General features: G+C 46.8%; 1 protein-coding gene and 1 long non-coding RNA gene across 4 annotated transcripts in view; one reads left to right on the top strand and one right to left on the bottom strand.

Annotated features, from left to right (window-relative positions):
• The window catches only part of LOC144679694 (uncharacterized), a 352834-nt gene that overhangs the window by 111941 nt on the left and 222295 nt on the right, over positions 1–18598 (bottom strand). The window lies entirely within an intron of this gene.
• The window catches only part of LOC144679688 (ATP-binding cassette sub-family C member 9-like), a 311571-nt gene that overhangs the window by 194356 nt on the left and 98617 nt on the right, over positions 1–18598 (top strand). For all 3 annotated transcript variants that reach the window (XM_078540318.1, XM_078540317.1, XM_078540319.1), the window contains one exon: positions 15164–15287. In XM_078540318.1, the coding sequence (XP_078396444.1) occupies positions 15164–15287 (124 nt within the window). The remainder of the gene's footprint in view (positions 1–15163; positions 15288–18598) is intronic.

Here is an 18598-nt window from a genome sequence, read left to right as displayed (position 1 = left end):
AGAGAACTCAAGATGATGATGATTTGGACCAGGCTGTATTGAGGTCTGAAGCTATGTTGTCCTTGCATAACTTAAATTGAGCAAGTTATTGGTAAGAAAGTGTTGCTTGATAGTATTGTTGAAAACTCCTTCAATTCATTAGCTGATAATTAAGCGAAGGCTGATTGGGCGACAATTTATGGGGTTGGATTTGTTCTACTTTTTGTGGAAAGTCATAAAACCAGGATAATTTTCATATTGCTGGGTACATTAATTTATAGCTGTACTGATCAGCTTGGCCTTTGCTATGTCCAGTATAATAGGTGATAAGAAAATTAGTTGCTGTTTCACGCCATATTGAAGCGTGTTTACTGCAGAACAAAAGGCACCAAATAAATCCAAAGGCTCCTAACTGACAAAATGGTATACCTTGAAGTTGTCATTATCCATACTGGCAAATTCAAGGTTACAAAGTGTAAGTATTACATATTTCTTTATTTATTTATATTATTTATTTAAAAATGAAAGTATATTATAAAAGTGAATGACTTCTTTACAGTACTTCAAATATTCTGTGACCTGGAGACTGCAACATTTGGCCTGTATATATTGATATTTTTAATGAATATTTCACTGTCTAGATATATGAATAAAGTATGCAGAGTTTGTTAAGAAACAATGTTTTGATCTTTTAACCCTTATGTATCAGAATGTCAAGGGTTCCTTTGAAAATACAATGCACAGTAGTTAACAGACAATGGGGGTATGCATATAACTTGAGCATTTGTTCAGCCCTGGACGTTCTAATATAAAAGTATAACTTGTTTCTCAGAACAGATCTACCCATGGTTCCTGACTCCTGTGTACAGCATTTGGGCAGAACTGTGTTGCCTTTGATTTATTGAAGACCCATGCTGGTGCTGCCACCACCTGATGCATGAATCTCCTGCAACTGGCTATAATCCAAAAGTAAACCTGTCAGGACTCACTAAAACCATTCATGGCTCCACTCAGCACACGTGCATGCCTGCCATGCTTCTCATTGGGTCTGACATGTGCCTTGCTCACACTCTCTCCATCCGTCTTTATGCAGGACAAGATCTCATGCAATCAACAGGAGAGGTCCCAGACCGGGGGTGATGTGCCAGACATCAAGGTCCGCACTCTATTTGAGAGTCGCATGCTGGAGCTCGGCAGAGAGGACGTGGACCGTTGATATGGCATCGGTGAGATCGGCGGTGGGCACCCACATGAGGATCCTGCACCACATCATCCCTCTCTCAACACTACTCTGAGTCCATTGTCCTGTGTTCGACATGGCTGCCAAGCACTAATAATCCCCACTTTCTGTCCTAGGCACATCTGACACGTTGCCCTCAGACACTTTTGACACTGACCCCAGCGTCGAGAGCACCTCGGCTGAGGACCCTGAGGGCAGCACCATTGAAGACCCGTCACAGCGCTCACCCACACCCTCCACCAGTGCAGAGACACAGACCTCGATGGGACCTAGATGCAGAGCAGCCTCGGGATCACAATCCAGTGAGCATAGCGCATAATCTGTTCTACTGCAGGCGGAGACAGGGACATCATTAGTCACTGGCACCCGGAGGCCTGCTGGAGGCAAGGAACCTGTTGAGTCCAAGTCAGATGATGAGCCTCTGGACTTGGCCCTCAATCAGTTGGTGGAGCTGCAAAGACAATCACGGGAACAACAGTAAGGGATGTCTAGTGCACTCCTCAGATTGCAAGGGACGATGGAGGAGTCCATCCATCTTCAGTCTGAAGTGATTGCGCTGGCATGCTGACGCACCGAGTTCAGCACCAGCAGAATGGCGGCCGCCATGGAGACATTGGTCCAGGACATCAGTGTTGCACGGGCTGAACTTCATCGCTGATGTCATAGTTGGCCTCCAACAGTGTCAATGTGAGAGAGGTGCGGGGCAGCTCGATCTCACTCCAAATCCCCCTCCTCAAGGAGTCAGCCAGTGGTTGTCAGGCAGCCATGGGGAGGACCGCCAGCAGCTCAAAACCCCGGGGTCCAACCACCCAGGTGACTGTGGGAATGTCTGGCCGATCCAAAACCCCTCTCTCTCTGACCCTGCAGCTCCACAGGCCAAGGAGGGTACAGCTGGCCCAAAGCAGGACACCCACAGCAGGCTGGGACCCTCCAGGCCTCGGCCCTCAAGAGGATGCACGCCGAAGTCATCACGGATGGCGTCGCAGTCAGCAGGCTGCCTCCACCTCTGCTGTGGATGTCGGGGGGAACCAAGACATAGCAGCAGGGTTAGGAAGGTTAAGAAGATGTAACTCTTTCAGAGTCAAACCAATCAAACTAAATCAACAAAATGAGGGGTAAAATAAACACAGCCCCTAAGTCAGGTCAACTGTAAAACCAAAGACTAAGTTTAAAGGAAACTTACAAACATCAAATCAAAATGTGATTAAGGGGATCGATAAAGCACCCCAGTCCCCGTGGTGCCCACCGGGCACGGGGGGCCTCGAGGGTGCCGGCAAACACCGTGTGCTCCCTCTCCAGGGACACCCGGCCGCGAACGTAGCCGCGGAAGAGGGCTAAACAGTCAGGTAGGACGACCCCCTCGATCGCCCGCTGCCTGGACCTGTTAATGGCCAACTTGGCCAAGCCCAGGAGCAGGTTTGTGAGGAGATCTTCCTCCTTCCCGGCCCCCCTCCGCACCGGGTGTCCGTAGATCAGGAGCGTGGGACTGAAGTGCAAACAAAACAGTAATAAAAGGTTTTTTAAGTAACTGAAAAGGGAGTGCAGCCTACAATACCCTATGTAAAAATGGTCCACGGACTCCACATGACCACAAAAAGAGCAGGTATCCTGGGAGTCCGTGAACCGACACATTCTGCGGTTATAGGGGACTGCTGCGTGCAACATCCTCCACCCCAGGTCCCCGATGGAAAGCGGGAGGACACCTCCGTAGAGGGCCTCCCAACGGGGACCTCCGCCGCCAGATGGCAACAAGGCACGCCAGGGCGTGTCTGGGCGGCGGGCGAGAGCAAGGAAGTGAAAAGTGTGCAGCAGCAGTCCGTACAGGAAGCTCCTCCGCGCCGTGCTAAATGACACGGAGGGCATTTCCCCGAGGCGGCTCATATTGCAGGGCACCGGCACCCGAGGGAGGGTTCGGGGCTTGGGGCCAATGTGGAATTCTGTCCAAACAGGGGAACGTTCAGGTGGAAGACCACCGCGCACCTAGGCCACCTCGAGACCCAGTATAACGTCGGGACCGAGCACAACCGTCCTGAGGTCTTGAATGGCATCGGCCGCGAGCCGGACGCTCACAGACACACAACGCGCCAACTCCTGCGGGAGTATCCAGCCCTCTCCTCCACCACCCATACGTCCCCGATCCTGGTCACCCCGGCAGCCACAGCCCTCCTCTCCGCCAGCCACTGAAAAGGACGGAGGGGCGGATTCCTGAGCAGTGGCTCTCTGACGATAGCCGCTACTCCTGACGGGGGAGAACTGCGTCGCGAGGCGACCATGTTCCAGACTTTGATCAGGTCCTGGTAAAAGACGGGCAACGCCTGTAAGGAGCCACCGAGGCCCCTCTGCTCTATAAACAGGTGCTGCACGTCATTATTCAGGCCATGCACCTGGCGGAAGAAATACATCGCCAGGGCACACCATCTCAGAGGAGGCTCAACGTAAAGGTATCGCTGCAGGGTCTGAAGACGGAAAGTCGCCTAAGAAGATGTAACTCTTATAGAGTTAAAACAATTAACTAAATTAACAAAATACGGGATAAATCAAGCACAGCTCCTAAGTCAGGTCAGCTGTAAAATCAAGGAAAAACTTTAAAGGAAACTTATAAACATTAAACCAAAATATGATTAAAGGGGTCAACAAAACACCCCAGTCCCCGCGGTGCCCACCGGGCACGGAAAGCCTCGATGGTGCCGGCAGACACCGCGTGCTCCCTTTCCAGGGACATCCGGCCGCGAACGTAGCCGTGGAAGAGGGACAAACAATCGGGCGGGACTCCCCCGTCGATCGCCCGCTGCCTGGACCTGTTGATGGCCAACTTGGCCAGGCCCAGGAGCAGGTTCACGAGGAGGTCCTCCTCCTTCCCGACCCCCTTCCGCACCGGGTGTCCGTAGATCAGGAGCGTGGGACTGAAGTGCAAACAAAATAGTAGCAAAAGATTTTTTAAATAACTAAAAAGGGAGTGCAGCCTAAGACATCCTATATATGCATGGTCCACGGACTCCACAAGACCGCAAAAAGGGCAAGTGTCTTGGGAGTCCGTGAACCTAAACATTCTCCTATTGTAGGGGACTGCTGCATGCAACACCCTCCAACCCAGGTCCCCGATAGAAAGAGGGAGAACACCTCCGTAGAGGGCCTCCCATCGGGGGCCTCCGCCGCCGGACGGCAACAAGGCACGCCAGGGCGTGTCCGGGCGGCGGACCAGGGCGAGAAAATGGAAGGTGTGCAGCAGCAGTCCGTACAGAAAACCCCTCCGCGCTGTGCCAAATGGCACGGAGGGCATGTCCCCGAGGCGGCTCATATTATTGCTGGGCACCGGCACCCGAGGGAGGGTTCGGGGCTTGGGGCCAATGTGGAATTCCGTCCGAACAGGGGAACGTTCAGCCGGAAGATCACCGCGCACCTGGGCCACCTCGAGACCTAAAATGACATCAGGTCCGAGCACGACCGTCCTTAGGTCTTGGATGGCATCGGCTGCGACCTGGACACTCACTGACGCACGACGCGCCAAATCCTGCGGGAGCATCCAGCCCAGTCCTCCGCCACCCAGCACGTCCCCGATCCTGGTCACCCCGGCAGCCATAGCCCTCCTCTCCGCCAGCCACTGAAAGGGACGGAGGGGCAGATTCCTGAGCAGCGGCTCTCTGACGATAGCCGCTACTCCTGACGGGGGAGAGCTGCGTTGCGAGGCGACCACGTTCCAGACTTTGATCAGGTCCTGGTAAAAGACGGGCAACGCCTGTAAGGAGCCACCGAGGCCCCTCTGCTCTTTAAACAGGAGCTGCACGTCATAATTCAGGCCATGCACCTGGCGGAAGAAATACGTTGCCGGGGCACACCATCTCAGAGGAGGCTCAACGTAAAGGTATCGCTGCAGGGTCTGAAGATGGAAAGTCGCTTAAGAAGATGTAACTCTTTTGAGTCAAAACAATAAACTAAATGAGCAAAAAGAACAAGGGAGAAATCAAGCACAGCCCCTAAGTCAGGTCAGCTGTAAAATCAAGGAAAAACTTTAAAGGAACCTTACAAACATCAAACTAAGATGTGATTAAAGGGGACAACAAAACACCCCAGACCCCGCGGTGCCCACCGAGCACGGAAGGCCTCGATGGTGCCGGCAGACACCGCGTGCTCCCTTTCCAGGGACATCCGGCCGCGAACGTAGCCGCGGAAGAGGGACAAACAATCGGGCGGGACTCCCCCGTCGATCGCCCGCTGCCTGGACCTGTTGATGGCCAACTTGGCCAGACCCAGGAGCAGGTTCACGAGGAGGTCCTCCTCCTTCCCGACCCCTTTCCGCACCGGGTGTCCCTAGATCAGGAGCGTGGGACTGAAGTGCAACCAAAACAGTAACAAAAGATTTTTTAAATAACTAAAAAGGGAGTGCAGCCTAAGACACCCTATATACACGTGGTCCACGGACTCCACAAGACCGCAAAAAGAGCAGGTGTCTTGGGAGTCCGTGAACCTAAACATCCTCCTATTGTAGGGGACTGCCGCATGCAACACCCTCCAACCCAGGTCCCCGATAGAAAGGGGGAGAACTCCTCCGTAGAGGGCCTCCCATCGGGGGCCTCCGCCGCCGGACGGCAACAAGGCACGCCAGGGCGTGTCCGGGCGGCGGACCAGGGCGAGAAAATGGAAGGTGTGCAGCAGCAGTCCGTACAGAAAACCCATCCGCACCGTGCCAAATGGCACGGAGGGCATGTCCCCGAGGCGGCTCATATTATTGCGGGGCACCGGCACCCGAGGGAGGGTTCGGGGCCTGGGGCCAATGTGGAATTCCGTCCGAACAGGGGAACGTTCAGCCGGAAGATCACTGCGCACCTGGGCCACCTCCAGACCTAAAATGACTTCGGGTCCGAGCACGACCGTTTTTAGGTCTTGGATGGCATCGGCTGCGACCTGGACACTCACTGACGCGCGACGCGCCAACTCCTGCGGGAGCATCCAGCCCAGTCCTCCGCCACCCAGCATGTCCCCGACCCTGGTCACCCCGGCAGCCATAGCCCTCCTCTCCGCCAGCCACTGAAAGGGACGGAGGGGCAGATTCCTGAGCAGCGGCTCTCTGACGATAGCCGCTACTCCTGACGGGGGAGAGCTGCGTTGCGAGGCGACCACGTTCCAGACTTTGATCAGGTCCTGGTAAAAGACGGGCAACGCCTGTAAGGAGCCACCGAGGCCCCTCTGCTCTTTAAACAGGAGCTGCACGTCATAATTCAGGCCGTGCACCTGGCGGAAGAAATACGTTGCCGGGGCACACCATCTCAGAGGAGGCTCAACGTAAAGGTATCGCTGCAGGGTCTGAAGATGGAAAGTCGCTTAAGAAGATGTAGTTGCACAGCGTGGACACAGGTGTTAATCACTTGTACATAATGTTCACTATTATAAATAAACTCCCAAGAATGTCTCCTTGCCTATGGCTCCTTGTCATGATGAGCAGTGTTCATGTTACTCTGATGTGAAACCTTGGTTCCTGTGCATGATAAAGGCAGGTGTCTCAGTCCAGGGCATCCTCCCTGTGCAGTGTGTAACCTCCAGAGAAAAGTGATGGTCTGGCTTCACACTTACTGGACACATTAGTGATGCCCGCACCTTGATGGTGCTTGTTATTGGTGCCAGAATGTTGTGGGTAGCCGCCACAGAGTTCCATCATTTTCTCTGTGTGCTCTCAGCACCTTTGAGGTGGGGCTGGCCCCCCATCTCATAGCATCTGTGTCCAGTGATGCTGTGCTCCTGAAGGGCTCAGGTGCTGAAGGCTGAGAAAAGATCAGATGCATTTAAAGTTTCATGGCGGCGTCTCGATGTTGTGACCCTGATCACAGAGCAGGTGAGCTGCCCTCAGCCAGACAGGAGTCAAGACATTCACAGAGGCAATGTGAAGATGTATGGAGTGACCTCACTGCATGCCATCACCATCCTCCTGGAATCTAGCATCTATTAGGGCCTCCTCTACATCTCCTTGACATGACCCTGAGCGCTGAGGGTACATGCGCTGCCATCAGCCACACAGGAGTCAAACGTTCACAGATGCAAGGTGAGGATGTCAGGACTGTCCTCACTGCATCTCATCATCATGCTCCACGAATCTTGCTTCATCTGGCCAGTGCGATGGCCTCATCACAGGCACCCTCGCCTTCGAGAACCTCATCACCATCATTCCCTTTGACGCCCTCCTCATCAGAGGAGACGTGCAGCTCTTCCATCTCCTCTTCAGCCAGGCCATCCCCTTGTTGCAGCGCCAGGTTGTGTAGCGTGCAGCAAGCTACGATGATGTGCGACACCTTCTGGGGACTGTATTGCAGTGCTCCACTGGATCTGTTAAGGCACCGGAACCTGATTTCAAGATGCCTAACGTTTGCTCCACCAAAGTCTGGATCACAGCATGAGCCTTATTATACCGTCGCTCTGCTGCAGGCTGAGGCCTCCGTACAGGCGTCATCAGCTACACCCTCTGTGGGTACTGTTGTCCCCGATGAGCCAACCTTGCAGCTTCTGTGGATCCTGGAAGATATCGGGGACCTGCAGCCTGCTAAGGATATAGGAGCCATGGACGGTCCCTGGGAATTGTGCGCAGACCTGTAGCATGCATTTGTGGTGATTGCAGACCAGCTGAACATTCAGCGATTGGAAGCCCTTGCGGTTGATGCAGTTGACTGCCTGTTGCCACAGAAACCCTTAAGTGCCACATGAGTGCAATTGGTGGCACCCTGCAGTTGTGGAAAACTGGAGATCTAAGTAAATCCCAGCGCTCTTGCTTCCTGGCTTTCCTGATCCCGGGTGAAATGCACAAAGCTCTGTGCCTTCGTAAAGATGGCATCCGTGACCTCCTGGGTGCACTTGTGTGAGAAGGTTTGCGAGTTCCCGCACAGGTCACCTGTGAAGGCCTGGAAGGAGCCACTGATGTAAAAATTGAGCGTTGCAGTGGCGCCAAATCCTGCAGCAGGTGGCATATGTGACCTACCGACCAGTTCCCTAGACATGTGCTGTTTTCGGTGGCACTGGTTCTCAGTCATCTGCAGGAATGACAAGCGCCACCTATAGACCCTAGGTCTAGCAAAGTGCCTATGAGTAACAGCTCTCTGTAGATCTTCAGCTGTGTGCACAGCAGACCCTGCCGCCCCTTCATCTTGAGGGAGGTGCTCCTCCCTTCGCCAAGCCAGGTACCTCTGCCGCACTCTTCTTTTTCTTTTCCTCTGCCCCCTGCAGGCCATGAGACATATCACTAAATCACCAGGCTCCATGATCCTGATGTCCTGTTCCTGCAGGATCAAAATGGATTAGTATATGGTGCCCCAAGAACCTCCCGGTTAAGTCTGAAGGCCCTTTTACGCATGCTGGAGAGTGCTGGCCACCACTTGGATGGCCAGTGTGTCCTGGGCTTCATGGCTGTCCGAAACCCTACCCACATCCACCCCACTGTACTTGACCAATTGTTGGCAGCTTCGGCCACTGGTCTGCATGCTGTGCTCTCTGCTCAGGTCAGGCATTCCCCTAACTCACACTGCAAGGTTGCGCTGTTAGCTTGAACCATGAGGGATACTGGTCCACACCTTAATAAAGAAATTGGAAAGGGGCTTTGAGCACCTCCACCAGTGACTGTGCTAGGACCACCTTTCACAAGGGGATTGTGCAACTTGCCCAGTTGGCCAATTGCTCTGCTGCCCCGTAAAACGCTCATTAATTTGCAGTCTGCACCCGAGGGATGAAAGGTCCTGGAGCATTAGGTGGCACATTCATGCTTTTGCGTTGCTTGAGTGAGCAGGAAAGCTTCAGAGCCCCGACTCCAAGTAAGTCAAGGGAGCAGCTCTGAACTGTCTCAGCTGCGGAAGAATGCTCACTTTTGACAAGCTTTTCCAAGTGCGAGGCCTCCTCCCTCAACCCCCTCCCCACTCCAGCAGGTGCTTGTGCACTTCCTTCAGTCTGTGCAGCCCTGACCCCCCCGTCCCTGGCTTCACCTGCACTGGAGCCCTTGTCCTGATACCGCACTGAAAGCCAGCCGGGAAAATGTGAGTTACCCGTGCCCCCCCCGCCTCAAATGCATGGCGCCTCTTCCTTGTTGTCCTACAGGCGATGCTCGTAAGCACTGCGCAAGATTGTGTGCACTCACCTCCTAGTTCCCCTTGGAGTTCAGCTCGGCAAATACATGCCTTTTAAAGGTAGCCATGAAACATGCAGCCCTGAAGTCATGCCAATGTGGGCGGTAAATTTGACCGTGGGGGGATGATTCCAGCGTGAGAGAACAATTATGAGATGCAAATACATTAACATTAAGTTCCAGATGTTAGATGGAGGGAAACATAGCCTGCCATTGACGGTCGGAGCAGACTATCGCAAACTGGTTTCATGACGATGTGTGAAATCGATTTTTCGCCTTCTCACCATATTGTCTGCTTGTGCCCGCTATGACAACTGCCGCTAATGGGCTGGATGATCCTACTCCCTGTCTTTTGTCTCTCAACTAGGTATTCCTTCTCCAGTGCTGTAATGGTTTCTTTGATCATTTATGCCACAGCCCCCTCCTCCTTTATTTCCTTTAGTATCTTTCCTGAATACCTTGTCATGAATATTAGGTTCCAAATACTCCGCTCTTTGAGCAAGATCTCCCTTATTGTCACTGATCATAGTCTCGTGTGGCAACTTGTCCTTGCAATTCACCAGCCTTATTATCACATTTATTGCATTTATGTACATGCACTCCAAATCCATCTTAAATTGCTTTGCATTTTACTCCTGTTCTTCTTGCTTCTTCTCTGATCGTTAAAAAATTGAAGTGGTTCCTTATTAACTAACTTCCCTGATTCCAATTTCCTCTGAAATTTGGAGTGCTACCATGGATGTTGGTACCATGTTTGGTACGAAGCAGTTTAAATATATGCTACAAAATTATGATACAATGGGTCGAATTTTATGAGCAGGCAGTGGCCCACCCCACCCGGCTGAAAAGTTGGGGGTGAGCCCACTTGGCTGCGTCAGCACTTGATAATTTAACAGCTGTTGGGGCATTAATTGTCACAAGGTGAGTCTTCTGCCCCATCTGGGGTGCGGCGGGGGGCGGTTGAGAGCAGGCAGTGGATGGGGTCAGTGTAAAATTCCACTCAATAATAATTTGGGGCAGCATTAGCTCCCTTGACATGTCTTTTACCACAATATTTCTTATTAAGAAATAACTTGCATTTATAATTCAAATTTCACCTATTCAGAAGGCCTAAAATGCTTCACAAATAAATTAATTACTTTTGAAATGTTATTTGTAGGCAGACAGGCAACAGTTTACACACTGCAAAGTTCCACAGAAAGCAAGAGATAATTTGTCAGCTAATCTATTTTGATGATGATGCTTCAATAATAGATGTTGACCAGGACACAAGGAGAACTCTCTTCTTTGAATAGTATCATGGGAACTTTTACCTCAACTGGAGCAGTCAGATAGAGCCTTGGTTTAATGTCTCAACCAAAGAACTGCAACTCCAACGATGTTGGGCTGGCTCAGTCTGGTGGTGAAATGTCAGCATAAATCAAAAGTTAAGGTACTGGAGTGAGGCTTGAATCCCTTACCTTCTGACTCAGAAGCAAGAATGGTCTCATTGAGCCAAGCTGGTGCTTGACCACCTTCCTTTCTATGTACTGTGAAAAAAGTAACACAACATAACAGTGCATGGAGACTGCAATTTTGGCACTGTTTTATGTCTGTTCATAGGTAGCTAGCTATTCACGCACCATGTTTCAGGAGCACAAGGAAGAATAGAAACTTAACAGATCTTTTGTAGCCCTGTGCTTCCAAGTTTTTGGAGTGCTTTGTTACAGTGTGGCTAACCTGAACAGGAGATGGGGAAAGACTTTCTTCTTTTGTCAAGTAGGTTTTAAACAGGGATTTGTCCATTCCTGAGCCATCAACTTTTATGGTTGTCCATGGAAAGAACAGAACGCAGTCAGACTGAGACTCAGCAGATCCATAATAATGATTTTTGCAGAGGATTTATACCAGCAGTGTTGAATTAATTTACATCAATTCAGAAAAACACACCATGTTTATTTTGTGACGTCCCTATACAGTTTTACTGCACTGTACTTGCCACACAGTACATTGCTACATCTGTATTGTTGGCGTTGGTTATGTCGATACAGGGATAAGATTTGTTTTGAGCATCATGATGATTGGTGACCGTCTCTGGGATTTTATTAAGTTAGGGAATAGTAAGGATGTTGCTAAAGTGGTGTTTTATGAGGGGTTCTCATTGCCCTTTGTGAATCCCTTGAAGGGTGCTTCTTGTTGAAATGTTTTCTCTTTTTTGATTGGCAGTGTTGCTACTTAGATTCTACTGAGAAGGATAATCAAGGCAAAGGCCAAAAACAATATAGATGTAGCAGAACCCAGAGAGCTAACTATGGAACTATGAGAAAAGTTCTAAGATTAAGTGGGAAACCAAACTAAAAATACAATATATTTTAAGACTACTTTGAAGGATATGGGAATAAATATATTCCTTTGAGAAAAAGAAACAAATAACAAGGTTGGCACCATAATGGCTGAGTAAAGAGATTCAAAATAACCATGGCCTCAATAAAACTATTTTTAAAAACTGCAAGGAATGAAAAAAAAGCAGGGAGAACTAGAAGTTTTACAAAATTAGTTAGGAATAACTGAATTGAGAAGGTACAAGGGATACTAAGACATTTGAAAGATGTTTAGCTTTTAGGTTTTACTGATTAAGCCTGAGCAGAATTTTGTTAATTTATAGGGATAGAATTTCGTTGCCACCTCATTTCTAGTCTGAAACCAATGATGCAGCCGCAATGTGTAGTTGATTCAGAAAGCTCGTGACCAGCCCTAAATTGGGAGTCAATGGGAATCAGAGGGAAAACTCTCCGCTGGTTGGAGTCATAACTAGCACAAAGGGAGATGGTTGTGGTTATTGGAGGTCAGTCATCTCAGCTCCAGGACATCACTGCAGGAGTTCCTCAGGGTAGTGTCCTCTGTCCAACCATCTTCAGTTGCTTCATGAATGACCTTCCGTCCATCATAAGGTCAGAAGTGGGGATGTTTGCTGATGATTGCACAGTGTTCAGCACCATTTGTGACTCCTCACATACTGAAGCAATCCATGTCCAAATGCAGCAAGACCTGGACAATATCCAGGCTTGGGCTGATAAGTGGCAAGTAACAGTTGCACCACAAGTGTCAGGCAATGACTATCGCCAGCAAGAGAGAATCCAACCGTCGCCCCATGATGTTCAATGGCATTACCATCACTGAATCCCCCACTATCAACATCCTGGGAGTTGCCATTGACCAGAAACTGAACTGGACCAGCCATATAAATACTGTGGCTACAAGAGCAGGTCAGAGGCTAGGAATCGTGCGACGAGTAACTCACCCCCTGTCTCCCCAAAGCCTGTCCACCATCTACAAGGCACAAGTCACGAGTGTGATGGAATACTCCCCACTTGCCTGGATGAGTGCAGCTCCCACAACACTGAAAAAGTTGGACACCGTCCAGGACAAAGCAGTCCGCTTGATTGGCACCACATCCACAAACATTCACTCCCTCCACCACCAACACACAATAGCAGCAGTGTGTACCATCTACAAATGCACTGCAGGAATTCACCAAGGCTCCTTCGACAGCACCTTCCAAACCCACGACCATGACCATCTAGAAGGACAAGAGCAGCAGATAGATGGGAACACCACCACCGAGAGGTTCCCCATCCTGACTTGGAAATATATCGCCATTTCTTCACTGTCGCTGGATCAAAATCCTGGAACTCCATTCCTAACAGCACTGTTGGTGTACCTACACCACATGGACTGCAGCAGCTCAAGAAGGCAGCTCACCACCACCTTCACAAGGGCAACAAGGAATGGGCAATAAATGCTGGCCCAGCCAGCGAAGCTCACATTCCATGAATTAATTAAAAAAAATATGACTCCTTGAGCCTGCTCCACCATTCATTATGGTCGTGGTTGATCTTCTGCCTCAACTCCACTTTTCTGCCTGCTCCCCATATCCCTTGATTCCCTGAGAGACCAAAACCTGTCTATCGCAGCCTTCAATATATTCAATGATGGAGCATCCACAACCCTTTGGGGTAGCGAATTCCATAGATTCACACATCTTTGAGTGAAGAAATTTCCCCTGATCTCAGTCCTATATGATTAGCCCCTTAATCATAAGACAATGTCCCCAAATTCTAGATTCCCCAACCAGGAAAACAACCCCTCCGTGTCTATCCTGTCAAACCCCTTCAGGATCTTTTATGTTGCAATGAGATCACCTCTCATTCTTCAAAACTCCAGAGAGTATAAGCCCAATTTACTCAGCCTTTCATCATTGGACAACCATCCCATCCCAGGAACTAATCTAATAAACCTTTGCTGAACTGCCTCCAATACAAGTATATCCTTTCTTCAACATGGAGACCAAAACTGTACACAGTACTCCAGGTCTGGTCTCACCAAAACCCTATAAAATTGTAGCAAGACTTCAAAGCCCTGTACAATTTTAGCAAGAGTTGAGAGTGAGGAGGTTCAGTGGGAGCAGGCTAACAAAAGCCTACGCTCCTGCTTCTTCAGGCTCTACCAGATTTATTCTTAAAAATTACTAAAACTTAGCTTTTCAGTAACAGCTGGCTCCCGGGTCATGGTTATGCTAAGTGATGTATTTTCTCTGCTATCTGGGGTAACGAGAGGTTCCAAAACTGTCTTCAGGCCCCTCATTTATATACATTAGGAGCCTGCTCTTTTCTAAGTTCCTTAGTTCCTATCTTCACAGTACATTGCAGGTATGATTTTATTATTTATCTTTGCTAATACTCAACCTATTATGATGAAGTTGCCCATACAAATATGAATATTCAGAGGGAAAGTGACTTGTTTAAAATAGAATTGTGATTTTCCACTTCCTGGATGATACAAGAGACAGGAGGACCACCATAATATATTTTCTGTTTCAGTTATCTTTTAACAGCAATGTTCCTTACTTCCATATAATAATTCTAATGCCTTGTAGCTCAATGTGATTCTTTTTTAAATTTCAAAACTCCAAAACAGTCTGTTATATCGTATGTGTGATTATTTTTCTGTCTTGCCCCTCTCCTGAAGAGAGATGGGTAGATATGATGGGAGGTGAAATTGATTTCTTCCTGGGCATTGATTTCCTTCCAGTACAGTACCCAAGTGATCATTATTTATGTGCAAGCAGGCTGTTTTACCATAGAAGAAACACATGATCCTGTCCTCGTGATATCAACAAACATATATTCCAAGCACGGTTGAAGGCTGTGAACAGAAGTTTGAAATCTGGACATTTACCTTCTATCACCCCAAGAGTGACTTTTTTTTTATTCATTCAAGGGATGTGGGCTTCGCTGGCTAGGCCAGCGTTTATTGTCCATCCCTAATTGCACATTTCTCTACCTTTTCTATGGTTCACAGTCATCCTTATCTTTCGTTTCAGTTCAAGTTAACATTCTTCTCACTGTTCCTTTGCAAATCATGCCAGCACTCCCTTCTCACCTCTTCAATTCGTGCTGGCACTCTATTTGCCTCTTTCCCTCATATTGGCACTCCTTTCCCCTTTCCTGTCATAGCTAATACATACATATGAATAACAAGAGTTAACTTGTTTGGATTTTGTTTAATTTGGTGAGACCCCATGCTGGGATAGATTGTGTATATGCTTGGAAGAGCAAAATTTTTGGGAAGACTCACATTTCTGACTTGGTTATACATGTGAACTCTAATTTGTTTTCTCTTCCCCCTATTTTTGTTTTTGCCTACATTTTTAATAATTCTTTTAACAATACTAAGCTAATGTAAATGAAGAAGTTGGGGAAATTGCAGAACTTTAGATAATCTATTACTTTAGTCTTTGTTACAAAAGTCTATAGTTTAAAAGGCTTTTTTAAAAAAAAGCTGAATGCAATTCTTTATTTCTTTTCCAGTTTTGGCAATGTGCTGGAGATCCACAATGGCTATTTTACATGGGATAGAAATTCTGACAGATCTGTCCTTCAGGATATCTCAGTAAAAATTTCCAAAAGCAAAGTTACAGTTATTATAGGCAAGGTAAGATTTATATCTAATATGTAGGGCAACAACAATATAATTGACATTTTTATGGTGTTTGTCATGTAAAATATCATATTAAACTTCTTTACAACTAGAGGTTGACACCAACGAGAAGGTAAACACATATTGGTGGGCGTGGGAAGACATGATTGACAGATACAACAATTAGAGTTTTTTTTTAAATAATAGGATTTGATAGAGTAGAGTCAACAGTTATTTCCTCTTGGGGGAATCCAGGACACAAGGGCACAATTTCAAATTAGAGCTAGGCCATTCAGGAGTGAAACAGTAAGTACATTATTACACAAAGCATAGCAGAAATCTAGAATTCTATCCCCCAAAAAGCCAGATTAAATTGAATTTACAAGACTGAGTTTAATAGATTTTTTTAATGTAAGGTTATTAAGGGATATGGATCAAAGACAGGTAAATGAAGTCAAGGTTTAGATCAGCTAAGATCTAATTAAATGACAGAAGCAGGCCTGAAGGGCTGAGTGGCCTACTCCTATTTCAATATTCCTGTGCCTGGATAGATCAGCTGTTAATCAGTCTTTGAAGGTAGTTCTGGCAAAGCAAGGTACTTTTGAAAGATTGCTTCAGGAGGAGAAGATATAATGACAGAAATGTTAGATTTTTATAGTAGAATGGGGGAGGGGGGGCGGCAAAGAGACAAATAGTAATTTGAGGTGGAGGTATGGAGGGTGAGAGTGAGAAAATCTGGCTGGAATGGATCTTCCAAATTGGTCAGGACAAAGTTGTGGTGGGACCTAAAATTAGGACCTTGAAACAGATTCACTGAAGCACAGGGAAGCTGCAAAATTTGTTGAGGAAAGGAGCATTGGCTATGACTGAGATACAGAGTTCTGGGATAGCTAAAAGTGTAAATAAGTGCCACATTAATCTATTAATATATGCTTTTTTACAATAGCATTAACAGAGCTCCTTTGATAAGTCTGGAGAAAAAAAAACATGAAGAATGGTAACTCATTCTTCTAGAATGCACAAAGTAAGGTCATTATTGCAAGCATTTAGTTGTTGAATGATTTAAACCAGTATTATTCTGTGAGGAAAAGTTAGGTAAGTTTCTATAATTATTTTAAATGGATGCCACCCATGATCTTTGGAGAATTTATTGAAAACAGACTGCATTTTTTCTTATGATGAAGAGCCATATGGACTCGAAATGTTAACTGTGTTCCTCTCCGCAGATGCTGTCAGACCTGCTGAGTTTTTTCAGCTATTTTTGTTTTTGTTGCATTTTTCCTTAGTTGAATTTCAAAAAGGTAAAGACCCCTCCCAAATTTATCAGACCTGTAGTTTTGCAACAGAACCAACCAGTTATGATACTGGCTTGCAGGATTATGTGGAGCTGAATGGAAAGAGTCCAGCCCCAATGGTAGGTCTTCCCTACAATGTCCCATCAATGCACCAAGCTGACTGATCTAGAGTAAGGGTTCTCAACTGGGAGGTCCACATCCAGATTTCGAAGGGTCCCACCAGTGGCTCCCTATCTCCACTGCACAGACAGTTTAAAGTCAGTTTAATGAAAATTCACAAAGGTTATAGTATCCAGGGCACAGGAGGTATACTTTCCAGCCTCAAGTAACTGATCAACACCAGCACAGTACCATAATGGTCTCCGGCTCCAGCCCCACAAAAGATATGAAGAACTAGAAACTTGGCCCCATGGTAATCAGTCTAGCACTGTGTTGTCAAGGAGATGCCTTCCAGTCTCAGTAGCGCATGCCGGTCGACTTCTTAGTAATGGACAATAGGAGAAGTGAGAACTGGTCCGGTCGTCAACACCATTGGTCTCATTAGTGCTCTGTCAGCTTCAGTGACAGTTTACCAACCACAAAGTGACAGTCTACTAACTTAAGAATAACTGAGCCGTGATGAATATTGAGCACGGCATGCACATATGCTTGTCAAAGTTACCTCCACGTCTTGTCACCAGCAAGAGGTTTCATATTAAATAGAATAAAACAAATATATGTTTGATCACATAACTTTTTTTAAAAAACTGTTAAAATACTTGTATTGCATTGCAAGGGTCTGTGAAATATTTATAATATGGGAGGGGGACCTCAGAAACAAAAGATTGAGAACTCCTGGTATAAAACATTGTCGAGTACTGCAGGAACTTGTCTCAGACACCTAATTATTGAGTCTACCATGGAAGATTGATGAGGTTCTAATGGAGCCAACATGAATGATGAAGACCATGTTTCCCTCTGTGCATATATGTCTAATCTTTCCTACTACTTTTCCTCTGCATTAGTAGATCAGATCAGTCTGACATAATACCAGATATATAATTAAATAATCTTGCCTGTCAATGGTTTAAAGAGGGGGACCAAAATAGGAGGAGGAAAATAAATAGAGAATAAATTAACTTGCACTAACATCCATTAACTTGTATAACTTTGTGGGCCATAAGGGAACTTTGAATAACCCAGCCTCCAGCTCTGTTTCATAAAGGTTCTGGGGTATGTCCTACTTTACTGTATGTATTCATAGCCTTCCTGAGCTAAAAATCTCTACTTGCTTTTTATATGCTGTTAATATCATGTTGTTGTTTGGTCAGGAAAACTAAACTCAATGCGTGTGTGTTTCCATGCATTTCAGAGCTCTGCTTACTGGCATTTGGGCGAGGGTATATTTTTAATTTTGGTAAATGCTGAATAGTCAGTCAAACTTTTGGTGGGTGTGAATTATTTAAAATTAAGTTGAAATCACTTCATAGCGGTTGCAGCTACATTGCAGTCCCTTAATTCCCATGCTATACATTATGGCTTTTACATTGTTCTACAACATTCACATTTTTTTTAAATGTCAAAATGATAGTTATGCTCTTCATATTCTAAGTTGACTTCTACACAGAAATATTTGAGTTATCTATCATTTTATCTAAATAATTCTAACTAAGCAAGTCCAACAATACAATCCTGGAAGATAATTTTCTCAACAGCACTCTTATTATCCAGTAATCAGAATTGAGCAACATTGAATAGGTTGTAGTATGATAACTGGGCTAATAAACTGAATTAGAATTGCTTTTTGATTTATGAGTGAAGCAGATTTGGTATCCCAGTAGTCAGACTATGTTCAATTTCATCATTCCCTGACAATTAGTAGTGTCAGGAGGATCAAATTCCTCTGGATGCAGAATCTACTTTTTGTGAGATAGTGAACTTGTTATCCAACCATCAGGTTGTAAATATCTATAAATCAGTTATTTTGTGTCTCTCAATTGTACATTTTTTCAGAAATTCATCTGTCTTAAATGTCTTCACTCGTTAATGTTC

This window comes from Cetorhinus maximus, chromosome 4 (genome assembly GCF_964194155.1).
Source record: "Cetorhinus maximus chromosome 4, sCetMax3.hap1.1, whole genome shotgun sequence".
NCBI classification, from domain to species: domain Eukaryota; kingdom Metazoa; phylum Chordata; class Chondrichthyes; order Lamniformes; family Cetorhinidae; genus Cetorhinus; species Cetorhinus maximus.
Note: the sequence above shows the minus strand (reverse complement) of the source record. Positions and strands in the feature narration are given on the sequence as shown.